This window comes from Pogonomyrmex barbatus, unplaced genomic scaffold, assembly GCF_055798465.1.
Source record: "Pogonomyrmex barbatus isolate J1 unplaced genomic scaffold, ASM5579846v1 scaffold19, whole genome shotgun sequence".
Taxonomy (NCBI): domain Eukaryota; kingdom Metazoa; phylum Arthropoda; class Insecta; order Hymenoptera; family Formicidae; genus Pogonomyrmex; species Pogonomyrmex barbatus.
Genome location: NW_028297115.1, coordinates 4,592,651 through 4,617,379, shown reverse-complemented (window position 1 = coordinate 4,617,379; position 24,729 = coordinate 4,592,651). Strand labels below are relative to the sequence as shown.

Here is a 24,729-nt window from a genome sequence, read left to right as displayed (position 1 = left end):
CACATTTTTTTTATCTGCGTTCTCGAACGTTAAGGAGATAAAATCACCCCTTGAAAAAAATCGATTTTTTTTTTCCAGAGTAAATATCGTCCAAACCGTTAAAGATAAAAAAGTTTTAAAGAAAAATTTTACGGCTGCACTTTACAACGACGTATTCGAATTTTTCAAAAATGTGATATTTTCGAGTCCCCCTACCCCCTTTCCCTAATTTTCAAAAATTTTTAAATTTTTATAAGGACATAAATTCAAGAGCATTTAATGCTAAATACAACGGTATAATATAATATAACGATATAATAAAGTTATTTTCCGAAATCGCATTTTTTTGGGGGGAAATGGACGAGAAATACCTCTATATACGCGCTCTATATGTATTCATCTCATACCACGTTGGCTGCACAGGAGAACATTAAAGGTGAATATGATGCAGTTCGTCAGTATTGTATCAGTGCAACAATAATTATTGAAATAAGCTTTTTTATAATAATAATAATAATGAGAATAGTAATAATAATAGTAAAATGATAGCAGTAACATCGATACATCGTAACATCGATAATATCTTGGCAGAATATATAAAGAAAAGCAGTTGAATTTTAAAGAAGTAGTAAGACAAATTTAAGAAGAATTGAAGGAGTGAAACAAACATTTCGAAATTTTTATCAAAATTTCACTCGATGTTTATGTAAACAATGTATGCAAATAAAACTATTCCAAATAAAACTATCTTCACAAATCTTACATAGAGTGATAATAAGATATTATGAAATATAAATGTTGGTCAATAAAATATATTCATAATATTGCAATAGCTATCGTAAGCACTGCAATAGCTGCGTACGACCAAAATTAAATACACGATATTTTATAAAAATAATCATTTCTTTATTTGTAACTTGTTTTTAATTGTCCATGGTATTGCATACATTCTTTGATGTATCATCAAAAATATTTGAACATTGTTTAACAAATCCATTATTATTATTAAAATTCTGATTATGCTTATAATTATTACGAATATTAAACGAAAGAGAATTGTAAATGCATAAAAACTGGTTCGGTGAAATTATAGAATGCACATTTAGATTCAAGCGCAAATAGATAAAAGATTATAAAAATGTAAATAATATAATAATTATAAGCGTGAAATTAAAAATTAACAGTCAGACGCATAAGTTTTTATGCATTTAAAATTCCCCTTTGTTTTTTATCGTTTTTGTTAAGAAAAATTGCTGAAGAAGGCCCCGTGAAGCCGAAACGTACAATATCAAATTTATATTGAAGGTGACATTGCTAATTATTGTTTTTGCAATAAATATTGTTTATTCGAATTTGTTTTTGTCACATCACTTCGTTTTCACTTGTTCACTGGCCTCTCTTTCTTTTTGTTAATTTATACAAGCTGATACAATTTTACTCTGATGATTATTATTATAACAAAAAGTATTTGAAAAGTATAAAACAAGTATTAAAAAAGTACTAAAAGCTCTTATTTCAATAATTATTGTTGCACTGATACTGTATTGACAAACTGCGTCATATTCATCTTTAATGTTGTTTCGCGCAGCCAACGCTATGAGACGAATATGTATGGAGCGTGTATACAACTGTGATCAAATATAAACAAGATTTTTAAATTTAAACTGCGCGGGTTCATCGATTCTGACAAATATTTTTTTGATTAAGTTGGTAGTACTGTCTTTGACATCTGTGTGAAATTTCATGTCATTCTCTTCATTTGTTTAATAGTGAACGCTCTTTTTTGTGAATATCCAAAAGTATTTTTTTCGATTTTTACGATGTATGATTCTATTGGGCAAAGAAATTGTATTTTATTTTGTTTGTGGAATGAAATTTCTGTTACTGAAACGTTCAGAATGTTGCAGAAGGTTTTGGTGACCAGGCTCTATCAAGACCAAGAGTATTTGACTGGTATAAAAAGATGGTAGAAAATGTTGAAAGATGGTCGAGAAAGCGTAGAAAACGAACCACATCAAAGACGACCAAAAACATCAACTAATGAACAACACGTGAAGCAAATCAAGGATTTGGTGCTCCAAAATTGTCGATTGACAATTAGAGAACTTGCCGATATTATAAACATTTCATTTGGATCAGTCCAGACCATTTTGAAAGACCATTTGTGCTTGAGAAGAGTCAAATCTCGTTTGGTTCCGAAAACTCAATTTTTTGGAAAAACTCAACGCGTCGCGTTGAAGTGTGTGAAACAATGATTTCTGACTACCAGGACAAGATGAAACGCATGATAACTGGAGATGAGACTTGGATCTATGCGTATGATCCGGAAACAACCGACCAATCGAGCGAATATCGTGCAAAAGGTGAGACAAGACCAAAAAGATCGCGCCAAAATCGCTCAAAAATCAAGGTTTTTTTAACAGTTTTCTTCGATTATCGTGGTGTGGTGCATTATGAATTCCTTCCGCCGGGCCAAACTGTCAACAAGGAATATTATTTGAGTGTTATGCGTCGTTTGCGTGAAGCTATTCGTCTCAAGAGGCCAGATTTATGAGCAGACAACTCATGGTTTTTGCACCACGATAATGCGCCATCTCACACTGCACTGGTTCTTCATGACCATTTCGCCAAAAACTCGATCCATATCGTTCCACAACCACCGTATTCGCCTGATTTAGCACCGTGTGACTTCTGGCTATTCAGTAAACTCAAAAGACCGCTCCGGGGACGTTTTGAATCGATTGAGGAGATACAAATCAAAACGAAGAAGGTATTGAAGGTCATTCCGAAAGAAGAGTTTTCAGAGTGTTTCGAGGATTGGAAAAAGCGTTGGCATAAGTGTATTGCATCGGGAGGGGATTATTTTAAAGGCGACGAATTTGATTTTGAAGAATAAATAAAGATTTTTCACTCTATAACAAAAATCTCGTTTATATTTGATCACAGTAGTATAGAGGTATTTTTCGCTCATTTCCCAAAAATGCGATTTCGGAAAATAACTTTATTATACCGTTATATTATACCGTTGTATTTAGCATAAAATGCTCTTGAATTCATGTCCTTATAAAAATTTAAAAATTTTTGAAAATTAGAGAGAGGGGGTAGGGAGACTCGAAAATATTACATTTTTGAAAAATTCGAATATGTCGTTGTAAAGTGCACTTGCAGCCGTAAAACTTTTCTTCAAAACTTTTTTTGATAATTTTAACGGTTTGGACGATATTTACTCAGGAAAAAAAACCGATTTTTTTCAAGGGTTGGTTTCACCCCTTTAACGTTCGAGAATGCAGATAAAAAAAGTATATCTCTTATTTTTGTCCATATTTTAATATACTCGAAGCTCATTAAAATCGAGGGGGAGACACTTCCGATACTTCCCTTGTTAGATTGGATACATATTATTTGAATTAAATTAGGTAATGCAAATTCATAATATCATTATATTTGAAAAAGAATTAAAGTTATTGTCATTTGAGTTTTACAATAAGGCTTTAATGGAAATATAAAGATACGTATTACATGAGTTTTATTTTTTAAAAGCAATTGTATAATATATTGAACTTTCGAGATAACATAACTACAATTTGACGCCACTTTTTTGATATCAAATCTTTTATACAAATAATACATATTATTAGTGGTAAGTATTAGATATTATTTAAACATCAATAAAATAACGTAATTTTATAATATAATATTTGGATCTTTGATACAAAGATATGTACTTGAATTTTATTTTAATTTTTTATAGATATAACTGACGCCAATAATTGATAATAAAATTTTAAGAGATAATTAAATAAAATAGCTATTTTATTTACTTGGATTGAGAGGAAAAGTTTTTAATAGACATTTATTACTTGGATTTTATTTTTTAAAAGTAATTATATATTAAACTTTCGAGATAATATAACTTTAACTTGGCATCCTTTTTTTAATATCAAATCTTTTATATAAATAACGGATATTATTAAAGTTGAGTATATATATATATATATATATATATATATATATAATAAAATATATAATAATAATAAATAATATATATATATATATATATATAAAAATATACACACATCAAAAAAAGTGTTGCATCACCTCGGTTCCAAGCTCTCCTGAACACTGACGTTGAATGTGTATATTGCATCAATAACACAGTCCTTTAGAGTCGGGAGTGATGCAACACTTTTTTTGATGTGTGTATATTATTTGAACATTAGACATAAGATTGCATAATTTTGTAATATAATATGAATTGAAATAGAAAAATTCTTGAGTGGAGAGATATGCATCTTCAATTTTATTTTTACTTTTTAAGACGATATAATTGGCGCCAATAATTGATAATAAAATTTTAAAAGAGAATTAAATAAAATAACTTATCACTTGGGTTGAAAGAAAGAACTTTTAATAGATACAAATATATATTATTTATATTCCATTTTTTATAAAAAAATTTTGCAAAATTTTTTTTCCATTAAAAAATAACACTTTCAATAATTTTTCGCATTTTACACACTGCGCGTACACTTGACGACTTTTTTTATTTTTTTATAAAAAGTAAACCCTAATAGCACATCCTCAGGATGATCCTGCATAAATCCTGAATATCCCGGGACATATGTAGGATATGTTTAGGACATTACACTTAGACAAAAATTTCTGAATGTCCTGTGGACTAGCAAATAAGCGCCTCATTATGACCTCGAGACATCCTCGGAACATTTTCCACTCAACTTCAGGCTATCCTAAGGACTTTCTTAGGACAACTTTAGGATGACTTCAGAATAACTTCAGAATATTTCACAAGCATTCTTAGGGACATCCTAAAAAAGTCTTAAACATCCGTCCATAATCCTGTGGATGTCCATAATGTAACCAATATTGATCCAGAATATATTATTATGGTATTTTCAGAATGTTTCAGGACAATGTCAAGATTATTAACAATTATTTATTAAAAATGCGTTATATGTATATACAGGGTGTCCCATAACTCTTAATTAATGTTTTAAGAGGTGAAAGAGAATGGAATTTTGAACTAAAAGATTCTTTCCCAATTTTGATTCAGACCATTATTTACCGAGTTATTAACGATTAAAGTTGATCAATCAAATTGCGCCCAGCCAGAGTACGTAGAAGCGTAGCATGCTGTGAGGCCCCTCTTCATGCTTTTTATACATTCTCCCGATTAAAATTTTTTTTCTAATTTTTAATTTAATTAATTTTTTATTAATTAATAAATAAATAAAATGAAATTAATTAATTAATAAATGAGTAAATAAATAAATAAATAAATAAATAAGTAGATAAATAAATAAATAAGTGAGAAAAGTTACAGTTAGAAATTTATCCAATTTCTGATTGTTTTTTTAATTATTAAAATTTTTTATTTATTAAAAGATATTTATTAGATTCGGAAAAATAAACGGAAACTGACTGGATTTGAACTCGGGATCCCTCGTTTACCAATCTGACACTTAGTCTGCACGACCACGACGGCTCCTCTCTGTTAGCTGTTTATATTCCGAATCTCTTTCATGACCGCTTACGGTCGTCTAATTCTTACATTATTGTTTATTTGTTTATTTAATTTAATTATTTAATTTAATTTAATCCATTTGTTCAATTTAGTTATTTAATTTTCATAGCTAACCTGGCAGCGATGGGGAAAAAATAATTATGTTATGGAATATTTGTTATGGGTGCAAAAAAAGACTATTGGCAAAAAACATTATCAAAATAAATTGTTTCTAAATAAATTAAATTATTTAAACGATTTCTTCAAAAATTATTTTGATATGTATCATGTATGGTTCTTACGTATTTTTTTTTTTGTAGAAATCGATGGAGCTATCAGTTTCCAATTAAAATTAGTTTTTTTAAGAAATTGTTTAAACAAATTGCTTGTGAAAAATTTATTTTGATTATTTCATAACGTTGGCATTCTTACGTATTTTTTCTTACAATTCGATTCGAGGCATTATCGTTTTAAAATCCGAAATTAACGATTATTATTTACGTAAATAATTTAATCTACGTAATTAATTTATTTATTACAATATTAATTTATTTATAATATTTATACGTAAGAACCATAACACATACATGATACATGTCAAAATAATTTTTGAAGAAATCGTTTAAATAATTTATTTACAAACAATTTATTTTGATAATTATTCGCCAGTAGTCTTTTTTTGTACCCATAACAAATTAGAATAAAATTTTAATCAAAAGAATGTACAGAAAGCGCGAGAGTCTCAAAGCACGCTACGCTTCTGCTCCGGCTGGGCGCAATCTGATTGATCAACTTTAATCATTAATAATTCGGTAAATGATGGTCTGAGCCAAAATTGGAAAAGGAATTTTTAATTCAAAATTCCATCCTCTTTCACTGCTTGAAATATTAATTAAGAATTATGGGACATCCTGTGTGTGCATATGCGTGCGTGTGTGTGTATGTGTGTGTGTGTGTGTGTGTGTGTGTGTGTGTGTGTGTGTGTGTGTGTGTGTGTGTGTGTGTGTGTGTGTGTGTGTGTGTGTGTGCGCGCGCGTATGCGTGTGCGTGTGCGTGTGCGTGCGTGCGCGTGTGCGTGTGCGTGTGTGTAAAAATATAAAGTTCCTTTAAAAATTAATTATCTTAAAAAAATGTTATTTACGTTAAACAGTTTATAATATTATATATATGTAGTTTATAATATATATATATATATATATATATAATATATATATATAAATTGTGTGTGTGTGTGTGTGTGTGTGTGTGTGTGTGTGTGTGTGTGTGTTATATATACGTATATTTTATTTCATATGTTCAAACTGAGAATTTTTATGTTTTGTATAGCTAACAAGTTATAATTAATAAAGCTTGATTCATTTATGTGCGCATTTACATATAACGCATTTTTAATAAATAATTGTTGATAATTCTGAAATTGTCTTGACACAATCCTGAAACATATTCTGAAAATATCATAATAACATATTCTGGCCCAAGTAGCAATATGACATCATTATGACGATGATTTAAGATCATTTTTCGTCATTTGTCATCAGTATACTAAATAATGACGTAAAATGAACGTAACATTTATCACGAAATATTATCGTCATAAATATATCGTCATTTAAACGTCATTTTTAAGACATTTTTAATGAATAAATAATGAAACATTATTAATTACTATCTTTCTTAATTAACTAATATATTAATATATAAATAAGAAAAATATTTCCCATATTTAATACAATTATTAACACATTCATAAACAAGTAAGCAAAATATATACAACAAAGGAAAATGATTCTCATTAAACATAATATAGGTTCGCGACTCTATATATGTAATTAAATTATCTACAAGAATTACATGTGCAATCGAGATTGTAAAATTGAGACTATTTATACAATATAGTAACATTCAATAATCAGATTTATCATATTTTAAGCTTTTTAAGAAATTATGTAATCACTTATTTCTTCATTTCAGTAGCAAGTTTCATCCCAATGCAGAAGTTAAGCGACATTGAGCAGGACATCTCCAAGTGGATGGGTGACCGGTTTTAGAAACATGCGATGATAGGAGATAAAAGATGTTTCATCAATTTCTCTCATTTTTTTTATTTTTTCCACTTATTTTCCGTAAGGGTCACGTATATTATAGATTTTCAGTACTAGCATTCAATACCGGAACGCGATCGTTTTCAGGATCCCTAAAGTCATCCTGAAGTCGTCTTAAGAAAGTCCTTAGGAGCCTGAGGTTGAGTGGAGAACGCCCTGAGGACGTCTCGAGGACGTAATGAGGCGCTCATTTGCTAGTCCACAGGACGTCCTATTTACGTTTCGGGATCATAATAGGTAGTTCTCAGGATATCCGGCTCATCTAATAAAACGTCTTTATGTTATTAGGGAAGTTTGTTATCATATGTATATCATTCTGTTGTGTTAATCATTTTATAAACAATATATATATTTTTTTCTTTTTTGTTACATGATTATATCATAATATGATAAATTTTATACAAATGTCGGTTTTACATAAAAAGAAATTGAAAAGTAAAAAAACAATAGGAGCTTCTGCAAATAAAAATTAAGTATAAATAAAAATTTGAAAATACATTATGTAAAATCTGCATCTATATTTTCATATTATGTTGCTTATTATACATTTTTATTAAAACTTTTTTAAAAATAATATATAAATATCTTTTGCACCTTTGAGCCATTACTTTTTCTTAACACATCATTAATTTCTTGTACATCATTAATTTCAATCCAAGATTTTTCTTCTTTATACATACCTGTGTAATGGCTTTTCTCAATATCTGTACATGATGAAATATAGCATTTATTATATTATATTGCCATTTAGCTATTAATATTTTAGTTATTGGTATAACAGATAAATTAAATTTCTGTGGTATCTTATTAATTTATTATCCTCTAAAAATATAGTTAAACGAATAATAAGTATTTCTCCTGTCAATGTTAATTCATTTTTAAATAATATATCATTTTTTTCTACAACGTTCATATGATTTGTCAATATAACACCAATGTGAAAATATATTTAATAAATCATTTATACTGTAGCTTTTTTTATTCAAATTGTTAATAGAAATTGAGAAGGACATTATTATTATTAGTAGTAACTTTTGTATTATCACATGATTTGCATCGACTAGTAAGTTGACATTGTTGAATAAGTTGACATTGTATCAGATTTTTTATATAATCATCAATTTTATATAATCATATTTTGTATAAAGAGCAGTAAGAAATTCGAATGCATCTCGTTTAATAGGAATTGAAAAATATTCTCCTAAAAATTGTCGAATGTCATAGGTATTCAGGTTATTCATTCCATGTTCATATCAATGTAAATAAAACATCCAATTTATCATAATTAAATAAATGCTTTCTGATAATTTATATGTAATAAACATTGTAATACTCATGCATTTGCATAGCATGAAACTTTGTATTTATATTTTGAAAAACGCAAAATCCAACCAGTACTTTGTGGTACTTTTCATCTGACTCTTCAACAAAATTAATCATTTTTGACAATATTCATGGAACATCTTTGATTTTACAATAACGCTTTTTTAAAACAATCATTTTTATTCTGATTTATGTATTTGTTTAGCCGATTATATTCTATAATAGCTTCTTCATTGGCTATTACAGATGAAGGATCATAATTAATTAAATATAATCCATCCAAAGACATTATTCGAGATAATGCAACATAAACCTTTTCGCTGTAAAACAGCTGATCACACCGTCGAAGCGTGACAGTGCACCCGCGACGTTCGGTCGAGTTCGGGCAGCTCTGGACGGTATGGGCCGCATAGCGCGCTTAATAATGGTGCGTCAAAACGCTTCGTTACAATCTTTGTTACCTTTTTTTTTTTGATATATGGAGCACAATCATTTGTATCTTCTGCAATTAATAATATTTCTTTTGAAGCAATACGATTTAATTTTGCAGTGTTAAGAACGTCACACATATGACAAGTAAGCAATAAACACATGGTGTCAGATGGCAAATTATTAATAAAATTACATAATTCATTTAATCTTGTTTCGAAAGATTCCTCTTTAAAAGATATTTTTCTTCTTTGAGAAGAATGTCACAATCAGATTTTGTTACTAAACCAATACGATCTCGATAATAATTCACGATAAGTGCTGTCTTCTTGTTGATGCATATTGATTGTCAATTCATCATAATCGAATAAAGTAGTCTATAAATTAAAAGCACTTAAAAAATCAAGATATTTATGAATTTTTTCATCTGACAAACATACAAAGCAGGATCTTCATATACGGGAGGTAACTGGAGTAGATCTCTAAATAAAATAATATGCTTTTGACAAATTAACCATCATCACAATCAATAATATCGAATATTTAAGACAGTCGTGAGTGTATATACATTAAAATCAAATTAGATATCATTGACACTTCATCAATTATAATAAAAATAACATCTTTAAGGCTTCTGATTAGCGGCCATATTGAAATCATGATATCATAAGCGAGAAACGACACATAAAAGTTTGCTATATTTTTCCTGCAAATAAAGAGACGTTGCAGTAAAATAACACTTGAGATAGCTTTAAGACACTTGTAAAAACACTACAATCTTTTTCCCTCCTGACAGTTAATAAATAGTAAAAGGCATGTGAAATGAAGCCTATTCCGGCAGAAAACGCACGATTTGACAGCTGTTGAAAGAGGTGAAAAATATGCTTTCACATATAAAATCGAAAGATAACTTTTGTAGTGTTCAATTCGGTTCCGTTTTTACGGAACGACTTTGATAAATACGAAACAACTCACGTTTTCATGAATTAAACACAAAATAATGTAATAAAGCGTAGCGTAAAATTTCGTTGCCCGCACGTCACTTATATAAAGATGGACAAGGATGAGATGAACAAGGATGAATGAGCTTCTATTTTTCACCGCGGTACGTTGCTATTGTCAACGCGGAGTTTTTAGCTGAGTAATCAGATCTGATCGTAAAATTTGTAAAACGATGATCAAATAAAATGATCAGATAATTGTTTACACTTAGGAGTATGACCATGTTCGACAGATAATTATAGCAATCTATGAACTGTTAAACCATCTATATTAAATGTTGCCATACTAGTAGATACTGCTATAGCAGTATCTTTGTTGAAATTTTATTTTATCTAGCATTTAATTGTTTTAATCAAGATACTTTTACTAGTACCTCCTTCTCCGCTAACGTATAATCATAGTATTGATTTATCTGATTTATATTACGGTAACTTTATCAAACACTCTTTTCTGCATTCAGTTTTAAAATCATTTCAGATATATCGATTTCCTCGTATTTGTTACCAAGATTTTTAAAATCTTGCATCGCTTCACCAGCTTCAACATTTTGAACATCTATTGGATTATTAGGATCATCTTGAGACTGCTGTTTTTCCAAATTATCAAGATCTTGAAATATTTGCTTCGCATTTTCAAATGCTTTTTGTAATTCCTCTAATTTTTCCTGATACTGTAATGCTTCTACAAGATGTAATTTTACTTCATAAAATGATGCTATAATTACCACATTTATTTTTAAGTTCTTTTATTTTCTGCCATGGTTGAAACATAAGAAGCAATGAAAAGAAATATTTATCTAGCCATGTATTAATATCATATCTATAATGATCAATAAGATAGCTGTTTAAGATAATAACCATTATCCATCTGAAAGTATTCAATATTTTTACCTCTTGGTTTGTTCTTTGTAACATTATATCACTGTGCAAATTCCTGTAAAGACATCGATTCTAATTCTTCCGGTCTATTCTTCCGATGTGAATAATGATCATCTATTATAGATAGATAAAATAAATATATAGAATTTCCATCAAGGGCTTCAACTTCCTTAGCTTTCGACTTTTTCATATTGTATTTGCTGAAAATTCTTGGGATTGCATAAGAATGTGACGTTTAGATTTTTTATCAATATTAAATGACTTCATATCTACTAATTTATATGATCTTATTATATAATGCATAATATATTATCCATGCGATTTTATAGCTAAATCATATTTAAATACATTTAGACACAATAGTTCACAATAGTTATTATTATTATCTTCACCGATAATAATATATTTACACATATGTGGTACTTAGCAGTATTTTTTGATTTTTATTGCTATTTATTCATACTTCATTTTATTTTTAAAGTTAAATAGTAAATTTTTTTTTATTATTTTATTTTTATATTTTTATATTTTTTAGTAAATAAAAAATATTAAATTTTTATAAAATATATGCCAACTTTATTCTGTTTTTTTAACTACATAATTTTTTATTCTTTTCAATTTGTATAAATAATTATTCAAACAATGTACGCACGCACGCACATATGTATGCACGCATGCATATGTATATATGTATTTGTATGTGTGTATGTATGTATATATATATATATATATATATATATATATATATGTATGTACATATACGTATATATAAGGGTGATTCAAAACAACCGTTTGTCTTTAAAATGTCATATTCCTGAGACGATTCTAAGACGATTTTTCCTCTATCAAATTTTTATCAGAAACTTAATTTTTGAATTATAAGGGAAAACAGTTCGCGAATTATGGGCCGCGTACAGAAGATAGACAGGGACGGTACAACTCAGCGGACGTCCGATTCGGGTGATTGCTATTCGGGTTGTACGTGTGCGCGCGCGCGCGCGCGCGCGCGCGCGTGTGTGTGTGTGTGTGTGTGTGTGTGATAAGATGCAAGCATGCATGTGTTGCATGTATTGCATATATCAATACTCACGTATAGCTATCAGCTGATTACATCGAGTGCCTCACATAAACGCCTTGGATAGTGAGTTGCACCGCTCCTGCCTATCTTCTGTATGCGGTCCGTAATTCGCGAACTGTTTTCTCTTATAATTCAAAAACTAAGCTTTTGATAAAAATTTGGTAGAGGAAAAATCATCTTAGAATCGATTCAGGAATATGAGGACATTTTAAGGACAAACGATTATTCTGAATCATCCTGTATATATATGTATATTTATTTGTATATGTATATGTATACGTATTTATAGTATACAGTATGTATGTATGTATACAAGATAATTTATTTTAATCCATCCAGCCTAATATCTTGAAAACTGAGATTAGCAGAGAAAAATGTTTCAGACAAAAGTTGTATGATTTAAAGGGAGACATAAGATGGTGTTGTTAGTTTGATTTTGGATAGTCGTTTAAATATTACATGAAGATCACCTTCAATATATGGAAACCCCCATTGTTCATTGCATATTTTTGTAACTTATTTTGAGAGTTTTTCAAAATATTCTAATAAAGTTATTTTTCATTAAGTATTTTCCAAGTTTTATCCAAGGCTTGAATTTGATATGCAATTTGATATAATGTATGAATATCTCGTAAACTATTTATTGTTTGACAATTATATTTTAATACTTTTATACACAGAATAATGAGATTAATTAATTGATGTAAAGGAAATATATAGTTGCTGTGTAAACAATAAAGATTTGCAATATGCAACAACATACCTTTTTTTAAAAAATAACTATGTATTTTCTTTTTCTGTCAAAAAATGAATAATTTATAAGATACTTTATTATTTATTCTTTATGTCAAATTGCATATCAAATTCAAGCCACATAACTCAGAAAGCACTTAATGAAAAACAATTTCATTATAGTGTTTTAAAAAGCTTTCGAAGTAAGTTACAAGAATAATAAATAATGGGAGTTTTCATATATTGAAGGTGATCTTCACATGACCTTCAAACGCCTATCCAAAGTCAAATCAATGACATCATCTTATATCTTCCTTCTAATACAACTTTTGTCTGAAATATTTTTGTTTGCCGATCTGTTTTCAAAATATTAGACTAGGTAGATTAAAATGAATCACTCTGTATAATACAATTTATATATTAATGTATAATACATTAATGTATATACTTGAAGCAACATTATAGGATTAATATTTTCTAAGAAATTCTCTAAATTCAAATAATTACGAAAAATCATCATGAACCAATGATACAATATGTTTTAAGTTCGGCTTTTTATTTCTTTGTTAGTTTGTAGTATAGGTTTAATCTAATAATACAAAAATTGCGTTTTTTTTATCTATGATTATAATCATGATAAATGAGCATTGTTTTAATAATTAGTTTTAATAATTAGTAACTTTTAGAGTTATATTTAGTATCTAAAAATTTTTTAAATTGCCACTAAAAAAATCATTTCAATTTTGACCATAGAACAAAAAGCAATTTTTATTTTATCATCAGATTAAGCCTAAACCATAAATTAACTAAAAACTGAAAAATTGGGTCAATTAGAGTAAAGTCTCAATTTTAATGTTTATATGATAACAATTCTTAAAGATAATTTATGAAGACAGTCCTTTAAATAAGCATTTGTTTTATTAAATTTTATAATTAGTAACATTCGTCAATGCATTTATCCATTTAATAATTATCAAATCTTTACTCAATATTTGTAATAATAAAAATTTAATGAAATAATAATCTGTGAGGATAAAAAATTAAATTATATACTCCATAAATATGCTATAAGTATTTTCTAACATATTATGACAAATTTATAAAATTTTATCTATCTATTGTATAAAATCATTTTTATCATAACATAATAAATAATCATAATAATATTCGAATATATAAGAATGAAAATATTAGAAGAATAAGTATATATATTTTCCAATCATAAGAAATAATCATTAATCATTCATTGAATCCTTCATTTTGCTTAACGCAGTCCAAATGCTAACAAATAAATTTAAAAAATAAAGTAATAAACTGAAAGAAATTATAATGAAAGAAATTATAAAGATAACTATTAAGTCTATGGCATAGTGCTATTTCTTTTATTAACTCGTAAGAGAAAAAAAGAACAAAATTAAATTATTGAAAAAAATTACAGTTATTGAAAAAATAATTTTAACTGTAATTTTAACTGTTTCGTTATAAATAACGAATTATTTCTCAATTTTGTAATGTAATGTTACGTCCAAGTACCGTTTATATACTTCATTTATATAAATAGAAGAAAATAAGTTCAAGAGAATTTTCAAGTTATTACAACACAGAATACATAAACAAGAAACAAGAATTAATAAATAAATTATAAGTATTATTTATGATACATCCGAAAATCACGATCAATTTGTACATACTCCCAAATGTTGGCAATTCGCATTATTTTATTCTAAAGATAACTTTCTTTTTCAATACTAACTTTGTATAAAGATCAATTAGATATAATTGAATATAAATGTTGAAACAGTACACGAATATAACATATCATAATCTTAATTAATTATATATAACTGAGAAGATAATTTAAATGAAATAAAATAATTTAAATTATTTACAATTTTTCATTAGTTTCTGAAATTTTTAAAAACTTTAAATTATATGAATATTTATTATAATTTATCAAATTTTTTAATTAAAATTTGCACTGTTTTAAACGGAATGTTAATTATCTTAATTAAACAAATCATTACTTTTCTTTATAAGCAAATAAATTCTATAAATGACTGACCTGTAATGACCGATACGTCAGTCTCGACGAGAGATGTTTGGAAATATATTCTGTTAGCGTTGTTGCGCCACATATCAGTACGCAAAGTCTGACCTGGTAGAACCGGCTTTGCAAATCTCACCTAGAATTTTTTAACATATTATTATATAAATACAGACATGTATTAAATCGTATTAAAACGTAAAATGTTGCTTTAGTATTTAGATAAAAGTATTTAGATAAAAGTATTTAAATAAAAGTATGCTCTACCATGAAAAATATGATGATAAAAACAGATAATAAATATATGTGATACAATCCAAACCAAAATATGATACAATCAAAACTGATAACATGTATAAGATAAATAATATATATAAAATAAACAGTTGTGGTCGAGATAAAAAATATTAGTGCACAAAATCTGGAATTTTAATTAAATTTCACAATTTCATTGTGTTTATTGTCACATTAATGAAATAAATTACCAGATTGTTTAAATGCAAATATTTTTGTACTCAAAGTTTATCACAATAAAAAAATCCTAAATATCTTACTTTTTATATATCGTTATTATATATTTCTGTGATTTATTTCGCGTTGTTCACTCTACTTTATATTGTAGTATTATATACAGATTTATTTTTTATGATGAAAAAAACTTGATTGTAACGTTGATTTACGTGGCATATGTACAAAGATCTCCCTACTAATGCACGCTCACTACTAAATGTCACATCACACTTTACATATTATTTGCGTGTTATCTGCTATATTTATCACTACATTGTTGTTGCGCAGCTCGCATATCACAAACGTTCATGAATAATGCAACAAGACTTTTTAAATAAAACTTTGTTTAATACTATTTTTGCTTTTACATACATAAAAATATAAATATTTAGATAGAATTTTTAAGATAGAATTTATTTTTTTACAAGATCAAACCTCTAAAAATTCGAATTATTAATTTTAATATTACTTAGAAAAACTGTGTCGTTTTCATATCATAAAGAATTTTTTGTATTATAAAGAAAAAGTATAATGCAATTGCATCTATGTGAGGTAACAAGTAATAATTCTAAAATAAGTCAATTTCACATATTATAAAGAATAATGTTTCTTTTTCTAATTCTAAAATTCTATAAAAAAAAATCAAAAAAATTTAATTTTCAATTTTTTAAAAACTTTAACTCTGAATTTGTTGAATATTGATTCAAATAAATTTGCAAAAAGGTATAAAATAATTCTGTGCAAATATACAGCAATTTTATGTTTAAAATTGAACAAATTTCTATACAAAAATAAATGAAAATAAATAAAATATATGAAATATGTTTGTTTTCGCTTGTTTTCGTATGTAGACTTTCTCTCTTAGTCTCTTAATCTCTTTTTTATTTTATCACTTGCATTATCAGTTAATTTGCATCTTAAAATATTTTGAATAGGAGATTCACCTTGAAACTTCATAAATATCATTTTTCTTAATCATACCTTGATAGATTTGAATAAATATGGATCTCCAGCAGCATAAGTTTGAAGAACATGACGGGTGGAAAATCCTAGAGAGCACAGTCCTTGCAATATTGGTCTTTCAAACCCTGCCATCATAGCGACATTAGGGTCAAGGTGCAAAGGATTAAGATCTCCGCTTAATCTGTATAGAGCAGCCTGTAATAAGTTGTCATGTGTATAATTTAACATATATAAAATAAGACATTTAAAACATATTTGAACATTTCTGATATATTTATAAACGCATAAAAAAATAAAATTTTTCAAATACATAAATACATAAAATTTTTTGCAAATATATTTATCAATCGATAAAGTTTTAATAGAATTTTAACAAGTTTTAGATAAACATATTCGATCATACCGTGTTTAATAATTATTTTGTGAAGTTATATACAAAGTATCCTATGAGTAGTTGCCCTGATTAATTTTTTGAATGTGTTCAATTATTAACAACACAAAAATTGCGTTGAAAATAGGAAATTCTGCAAGTTTTAATATAGTATATAAATGAAATTTAACAAATGTTTGTTATATCAGTTTATTTTGTTGAAATATAAAAAATATAAATATATCAATAATCAAATAAGATAATGATCAGAAAACTCAATTCTTTTGCAAAAACTTTTAAAGACTTTTTTTGACATGTCGTCTTTAATATTGAATTTTATACAAATTTAAATAATGTACATTCGAAAAATATCATTAGTTTATTTGATTAGCATATTTTTTATTATCAAAAATGTGCTAATATTGCATGCAAAAAATGCTAATATTGCATGCAAAAATTATTTGATATCGAATTATTATCCCAAATAACAAAATGCCAGTAGTATGCCAGTACTGTACCAGCAGATCCGATCATGACTTCACAGCAGATTTCAAGCTGCAACTTCTCAATTAAATTTAGTTTTTTGCGGCACACTTTCTCATCATAGGATAACGAGAAAAATGCGAATACAGCGGTATGGCTATTATAATTAAAAATCAGACGTGATCCGATTGACAATCACAGAAAGAATTTTCTCCAGGCTACTTCCTTAACCGTCAAGGATTGGGCTGGTACACTCACTATCTCTTCGATCTACTGCCCCTCTAGACTTTCAATTTCCACTGAGCAATTTGAAAAATTTTTTTAAACTCTGGGTAACTAATTCATGGCAGTAGGAGACTAACAAAACATCAATTCTGAGGGTCTAAGTCTTAACCAAAGGTAGTGCACTATACAAAGTCATCACCAGTAAAAAACTAGGCATATTATCCCAAAGTATGCCTACCTGCTGGCCGACAAATAGAAAAAATCCTGGATATTATTGACTTTGGAATTGTCAAAGGGATCTCAAGAAAATATTATCAGATATCTACAAGCCTAAATCTATCCTCTGATCATTCTCCGTTGATAATCTACCTAAACAATAAAGTGGCTCTCAGCCCTGCTATTTGAGTAATAAAAGAATCAATTGGAATCTATTTCGCGACCAGCTAGAATTTCTCACTTGCGACGAAGGTCACTTAAAAGCAAATCTGATATTATACAGACAGTCAAACATTTTAATATTCATGTCCAATATGCAGCTTGGAACTCTACACCATTAATATAGCGACCCAACATCCTATAACTTCTACAATTAGAGACAAACCCTTGATCAAGAGAAAGCTCAAGAAGCAATGGCAGATCTATAGATCTTCCTAATTAAAAACAAAATTAAATAATACTTAAAGAATTGAGAAAGTTACTGTACAAGGAGAAAAATGTAAGTATAAATATATACCTGCAAAACCTAAGCCCTTCTCAAGTTTCCGATTATTCATTATGGAAGGCTACTTGGAAATTGAACAACAACAAACCTCTCCATCAATTCGCAAAAATAATGGGCACTGGACAAGAACCGATTAGGAGAAAGCTGATAACTTTGTGACCCACCTTATGGAAGTTTTTCCCCCAACTCGAACAAGGTGGATCCTAAATTCAAAAAGATCATTTCTACGTACTTGGAAGTTTTCCAGAAACAAATAGCTTACTCAGGTACATTCAATAAGAATGAAGTCCGTCTAGTCATCTCTAAACATTTGAATGCCAAAGGAGCTCCAGGCTATGACTTAATCATTGGCCGTATCTTTAAAGAACTATCGGATTCAGCTATTTTATTCCTTATTCATTTATTTAATGCAATCTTGCGATTATGATTCTTTCCATCCCAATGCAAGGTGGCGCAAATAATTATGATTCATAAACCTAACAAAGACTACCAATGTCCTACAGACCCATAACATAGACATAAGTCTCTTACCAGTCTTATCTAAGTTATTTAAAAACTTTTTCCAAAAGTTTATGCCAATTATAGAAGAAAAAAAGCTGATTCCAAATCATCAATTTGGTTTCCGTCGCAAACACGCCACCATTGAACAAATTCATAGAATAGTAAATAAAATCTTACTATCTCTAGAAGCAAACAATATTGTTCAACTGCATTCCTAAACATGTCACAGACATTTGACAAGTCGTTTGGCATGACGGTCTTCTATTCAAAAGCCAACAAAACCTCCCAGAAAGTTTTCATAATATACTTAAAAGCTATCTTCATGATCGATATTTTCTCATAAAACAAAATGATGCCTATGCAGGCATTTATAAAATCTCCTCGGGAGTCTCCCAGGACAGTGTTCTGGAGCCAATCTTATATTTGATCTACATAGCTGACATATCAACACATACCAAGTATCAGTACTAATACTTTCATAGCAACATATGCAGATGATATGGCCATCCTCGTAATCCATAGTGATCCCAGCAAAACATCTCAATGCCTTCAAGAAAGTTTATTTCAAATACAAGATTGGTTGAAATGTTGGAGAATCAAAGTCAATGAAACAAAGTCACCTCTCATGTCACCTTTATGACTTAAACGGCAACTTGTCCTCCTGTCTATTTAAACCAAATTCAAATTCCTCAGGTCTCTGAAGTCAAATGTTTCGGCATGCATCTCGATAGACGGCTCAACTGGTGATCCCACATTTTTGCTAAGCGCAAACAGTTAGTCTTAAACTGTATAAATTAATAAATACTAATAAATACTAATAAATACTACTATGGCTGTATAAATTATACTATTATGGCTACTAGGAAGGAACTCTCAGCTGATACTGGATAATAAGCTGCTAATTTATAAAACCATATTAAAGCAGATCTGAACTTACAGTGTTCAGTTCTACAGGGGTACAGCCTCTAATTCAAATGTAGATATATTACAAAGATTCCAGTCAAAGATACTGAGAATAATTACTGATTCGCCTGGTATGTCACAAACGAAACATTGCATCGAGACCTAAAAGTCCCAATGGAAAAAAACAATCAAAATATTCTACAGCAGCTACTGCGACAGATTGGAGACTCATCCTAAGAGAGCCGTCACTAGCCTTATGAAGAACAGAGGAATAGTTAGAGGACTCAAAAGGAAGAAATCATCCGATTTTCTCAACTGAGTGAGAAGTCTAACTCAACACTCGGATTAACTCCGAGCTCTTAAATAATAAGAATATGACAGAGGTCATACATCTTGCTAGTTATCTCCATAATTCATCATCATAAATATTGTTGAATGTCCTGTGTTCAGTGACAGATTGCAATAAAATAAGATATTATAAAAAAAATTCTCAAATATATTTTTTAGATATTCAAAACTCTGATTTTAATGCAATGATATATCTAACATATATACTATATATTTTCTGACATATATACTATATATACTATATATTTTATTTACCTGATCGATATTAGTCTTTTGTGTAACCGTTACATCTGGATTTCGAGCGGGAGGATCAACGGTTGAAATAGTGTGCGTTGATGTTCGTTTTCCTTTGAAACCACCTGCACCGATAACAAATATAGACATTTGCCCACTTGACAACTTCTCTTCATTTGCTACATTGTAAGTATCATCTAGGGAAACATAAAATAATATATATAATATTTATGAAACTTGAACATGTATGCGTTATTACAAATAATTTACATGATTATACATATTATAAATATTTTATTAATAAGATTAAACATTATTGTATTATGCGTGCGCGTGTACGTGCGTGTGCGTGTAGATACTACAAATGATATTTTATTCATAAATATATAAAAATCGTGATAATCCAATCACTTCGTATAAACAGAAAAAACCGTTTTGCTTTTGAAATATTTAAAAATCTGGCCAGATATATGTCTAGCTCCATGAACCATCAAGATAATACGTTCAAGTTGGTGGCTAAAATATCAAAAAATTTTGCAGTATCATCATCGTCTTACATAATTATTTTGACAATCCAACAAAATTATTTTTAGAGTTGGCCAAATTTTTAATTACTTCAGCCAGATCATTCTTTGATCATTTGTGCAGATTATAAGATTTGCGTACGTTGAATTAAGACAACGGCGCCTTTTCCTTTATCCAAAACATCCTGAATTTTAAAGCGCGTCTCCACCGTAGCTTCTGTAGGCAGTTGTTTATAAACTTCCAGATATTGCTCACCATGAAGTATCTATAAATATTAATGTAATATTAGATATTCATGATATTGAAATTTAAGAATAACCATAAATAAAATAATAATGTTAAAGTCTTGAAAAAATCGAAGAATTGAGAAAGTTGAAAAAGTCTATAATTATACCCGTGTTGGATTAATTTGTGTAAATGGAATAGCGTCTTGCACAATAGATGAGTTCATACATCCCATAGGTCCATACAAAACATAGAAAGTAGGTAAAACGGCAAACTCGTCAGAATTTTCATACAAATAACGAATATCAGTTGGATCTTGAGTTGTAGCTCCAACTAAAAAATCCGAGTTCAGGTAAAAAAATTTAAATAAGTTTAATATGAAGCTTATTATATATATAATCTACTTAATTCATATATGGAAGCAATACATATATACATACATTCCATCTCATCTTCTTTAATTTTTTAATATAGTTCTTTAATATATAATTATTTTAATAATTAATAACTTTTTTAATGTTTCTTTAATATTCAATTAAAAATATGTGTACATACTAATATAATTTATATTTCATAAAATTTAAACTATAATTTTTTAATATTTTAATTAATCAATATACTTGTTGTTCAGTTGTAAACAAATTAAAATAAAAAAGATATAATTTCTATATTTAAATGCACTATAATTAATAAAGTTAGAAATCTGAAAATTTAAATAAATATTAAAAATTATTAAAAAATAATTAGTATAAATAATGATTTTTATGATATAAAAGCAAAAGCAAATAAAGAAATTAAAAAAACTAAAATTTAATATAAAAATGCAAATAAAAAACCTATTTACGATATTAAATCTGCCATTTTGAATTTATAAAATTTGACTTTAAATATATAGAGAAACGAGAGCGGTCGTGAGATAGGAGCAATCAGATATCATATCTCGTATAGTTTGCATTGAAATCTAGGGACATTAAAATTACTTCGCTACTAATTATAGCCTATTTAAACATTGTAGAATGATTACTTTCATCATTAATATCTACTGCGTTCTTATAAAAACTGCATTTTCCGCAAATAGCGGAGATTGTGATAGATTTTGTATATACTCTTTATGTAGTTTTAAGAAATATGTTAGGTATTAATTTTAAATAATTTTAAATATTAATTTACAGAAAAAAGATTCCCTACCGGCGGTAATTGTTTGGCATGCCTGAGAGAGTGAGGGAGTTGTGAAGCAGCTACGTTTATATTATATTACCGAAAGATTATTCTAGAGTGTTGTTGTAACCGTACCTACAACTAATATATTAAATTATAAAGATAATAAAATTCGTCTTTCAAAATTAAAAAAAATTCCAAAAGATTTTGAAATCAGCATTCTTTCTATGCGCCCGGCAACCGCTCGCGATCAAACAAGGGTCAAACACGGTGCATTCTTTTACGCGACCAGCCAAGCTGTGCGCGACCAAAAGCGGCACATTTTTATACGCACCTAGCAACCGGGCGCGACTAAAGATCGAAAAGGCCAACCACCCTGATCAGAACGCTGATCAGGCATCGATTCTCAAGGCTATATAATCCAAGGATGGGAAAACGGAGTCATATGAAATAATATCTGGAGTGAGAATCTTTCGAGAATCATGATCGGTCACAGTATCAAGATCCATCGCTAACTACACGCGAGTAGTGATAACCGCGTATCAATTAACGCCGGTACACGATCGTCGGCCTTCCGAGTATCACGAGCCCGACGACACTTCAATCCGAGTGCGTGAGAAAATAGTGTAAATCGTTGTCAAACAAGCTATCAAGTCATAACATTAAATCATTGTACATTTACCAGAATAAATTTACCAATTATTAAAAAGTGAGTGAAAGTGATTTAAAAGAAGAACCTTGCACCCACGATCTTGCTCAGAGTTCCAACTCCTCAGGCCTTGGCGAATCCAACTTTCCCGAAAAATAATTTTGTAACTCATCCGGGATACAATAGTGTGTAGTAATTGTTCTCGTGTATTAATAAAGTTCATTTCTTTTATAAAACGGTTTTGCTCTTCGTAAATAATTGAGTGTGAGAGTGAATTTGTACGAGGGACCACTGCGGGCGCGACAATATATTAAACTAATCATTTTGAATTTTCAAAATTCGATTTCAAATTTATTATTTAGCGAGTTATTAGCGAGTCAAAAATATATAAACATAAATGTTAAAATTAATATATTAAAAAAAAATTTTCTTCAAAGGTACATACCTCCAAGCGCATATAGTATAGTATCGCGAAAATTATAATTATTCTTCACGACATAGTCTACCTGTGAATGATAAAAACAATAAAAATAACAAGTTTTACGATAGCAAAGAAAGCTTACATAACTTACTTCATTTGATGAAATACCACTTCTCATAGTTTCGACAACACCTAATAATTCTCCCGTTGCTTCCTAAGTTAAAAAAAAAATAAGAGGATAAAATTATTATATTTATAAATTAAACTACATATATGGGACATTTGCGTTAAGTGGGCCATTCCTCCAAAAAATTAACACAAGAAAAAAATGTTTGAAGTTTCAAAATATTCGTATACCAATGTAGTTTCGAATGGAATCTTTTGAAACATTTAGTATAGCGCCCTGAAATTTCCAAAAATCATGAATAATCTTAAACCATCTTCGATTAAAATGCGGAAACTTGACAAATCGGCTTGAAAATGATTACTATAAGATTTTCAAGATCGTTAATTACAAATTTGAAGAATTACAAAATTCAAAATGACGGTTTCAAAATGGCCCGATTTGGAATCAGTACATAAAGCGTGAGTATCATAATTATTATCGAGTTTAATACTTTATAGTGACCATTGATTCAGAGGCACCAAGGTATCGCATTACTTGCAATTTTTTTCCCTTTAATAACAAAGAAAGCATGTCCACTTTGGATTTTCATAATTTGCGGGGCTTCAGAACATCATTGTGCAAGACATTTTCAAGCCGATTTGTCAAGTTTCCGCATTTTTAATCAAAGATGTTTTAAGATTATTCATGATTTTTGGGAATTTTAAGCGCTATATTTGAGTTGCTGTATTGAACTTTCCAAAAGGCCACGTCCCATTCAAAACTACACAAGTATATGAATATTTTACCTCAAACATTTTTTCTTATTGCGTTAATTTTTCAAAGTGGCTTGACGCGAAACGTCTCGTACATACATATATACGTATATGAATATTTATATTTATATATTTATATAGCATGATATTTATAATCTGCATTCTTATATTTAAAATTATCTTAACTATAGATTTAAAATATCATAAATCAATTACAGAGCTGTAAAAGCATCTTTAAAATACATCCAGATTATCGAGCAAAACTTCGAATTGAATCTAGAGAATCTAAAACTTCGAGTCGAATTTCTTTACAGATGCATGTCCAAGATTCTATTGCCAAATTTTATGAAAGTCGTGAATATATAAACTATAAGCACTTTAAGTTAAATATTAGTCAAGCTGCGTAACACTAAAATTCCCGCAGCTCCAGATTCGATGTTCAGTTGGCGGCGAAGTTCGACTTGAAATTTGATGTTCGGCTCGTAATGAGTCTCAGTCCGAGAATTTTGCTCGATAATCTGAACGC

The 24,729-nt window shown here is 28.7% G+C and overlaps 1 protein-coding gene across 1 annotated transcript in view; it reads right to left on the bottom strand.

Moving 5' to 3' along the window:
• The window catches only part of Mfe2 (peroxisomal multifunctional enzyme type 2), a 65,669-nt gene that overhangs the window by 18,783 nt on the left and 22,157 nt on the right, over nt 1-24,729 (bottom strand). The window contains exons 7-13 of the mRNA XM_089075726.1: nt 23,476-23,538; nt 23,349-23,409; nt 21,266-21,429; nt 21,013-21,136; nt 20,368-20,543; nt 16,580-16,756; nt 15,107-15,227 (exon numbers count right to left, since the gene is read on the bottom strand). Of these exons, the coding sequence (XP_088931852.1) occupies nt 15,107-15,227; nt 16,580-16,756; nt 20,368-20,543; nt 21,013-21,136; nt 21,266-21,429; nt 23,349-23,409; nt 23,476-23,538 (886 nt within the window). The remainder of the gene's footprint in view (nt 1-15,106; nt 15,228-16,579; nt 16,757-20,367; nt 20,544-21,012; nt 21,137-21,265; nt 21,430-23,348; nt 23,410-23,475; nt 23,539-24,729) is intronic.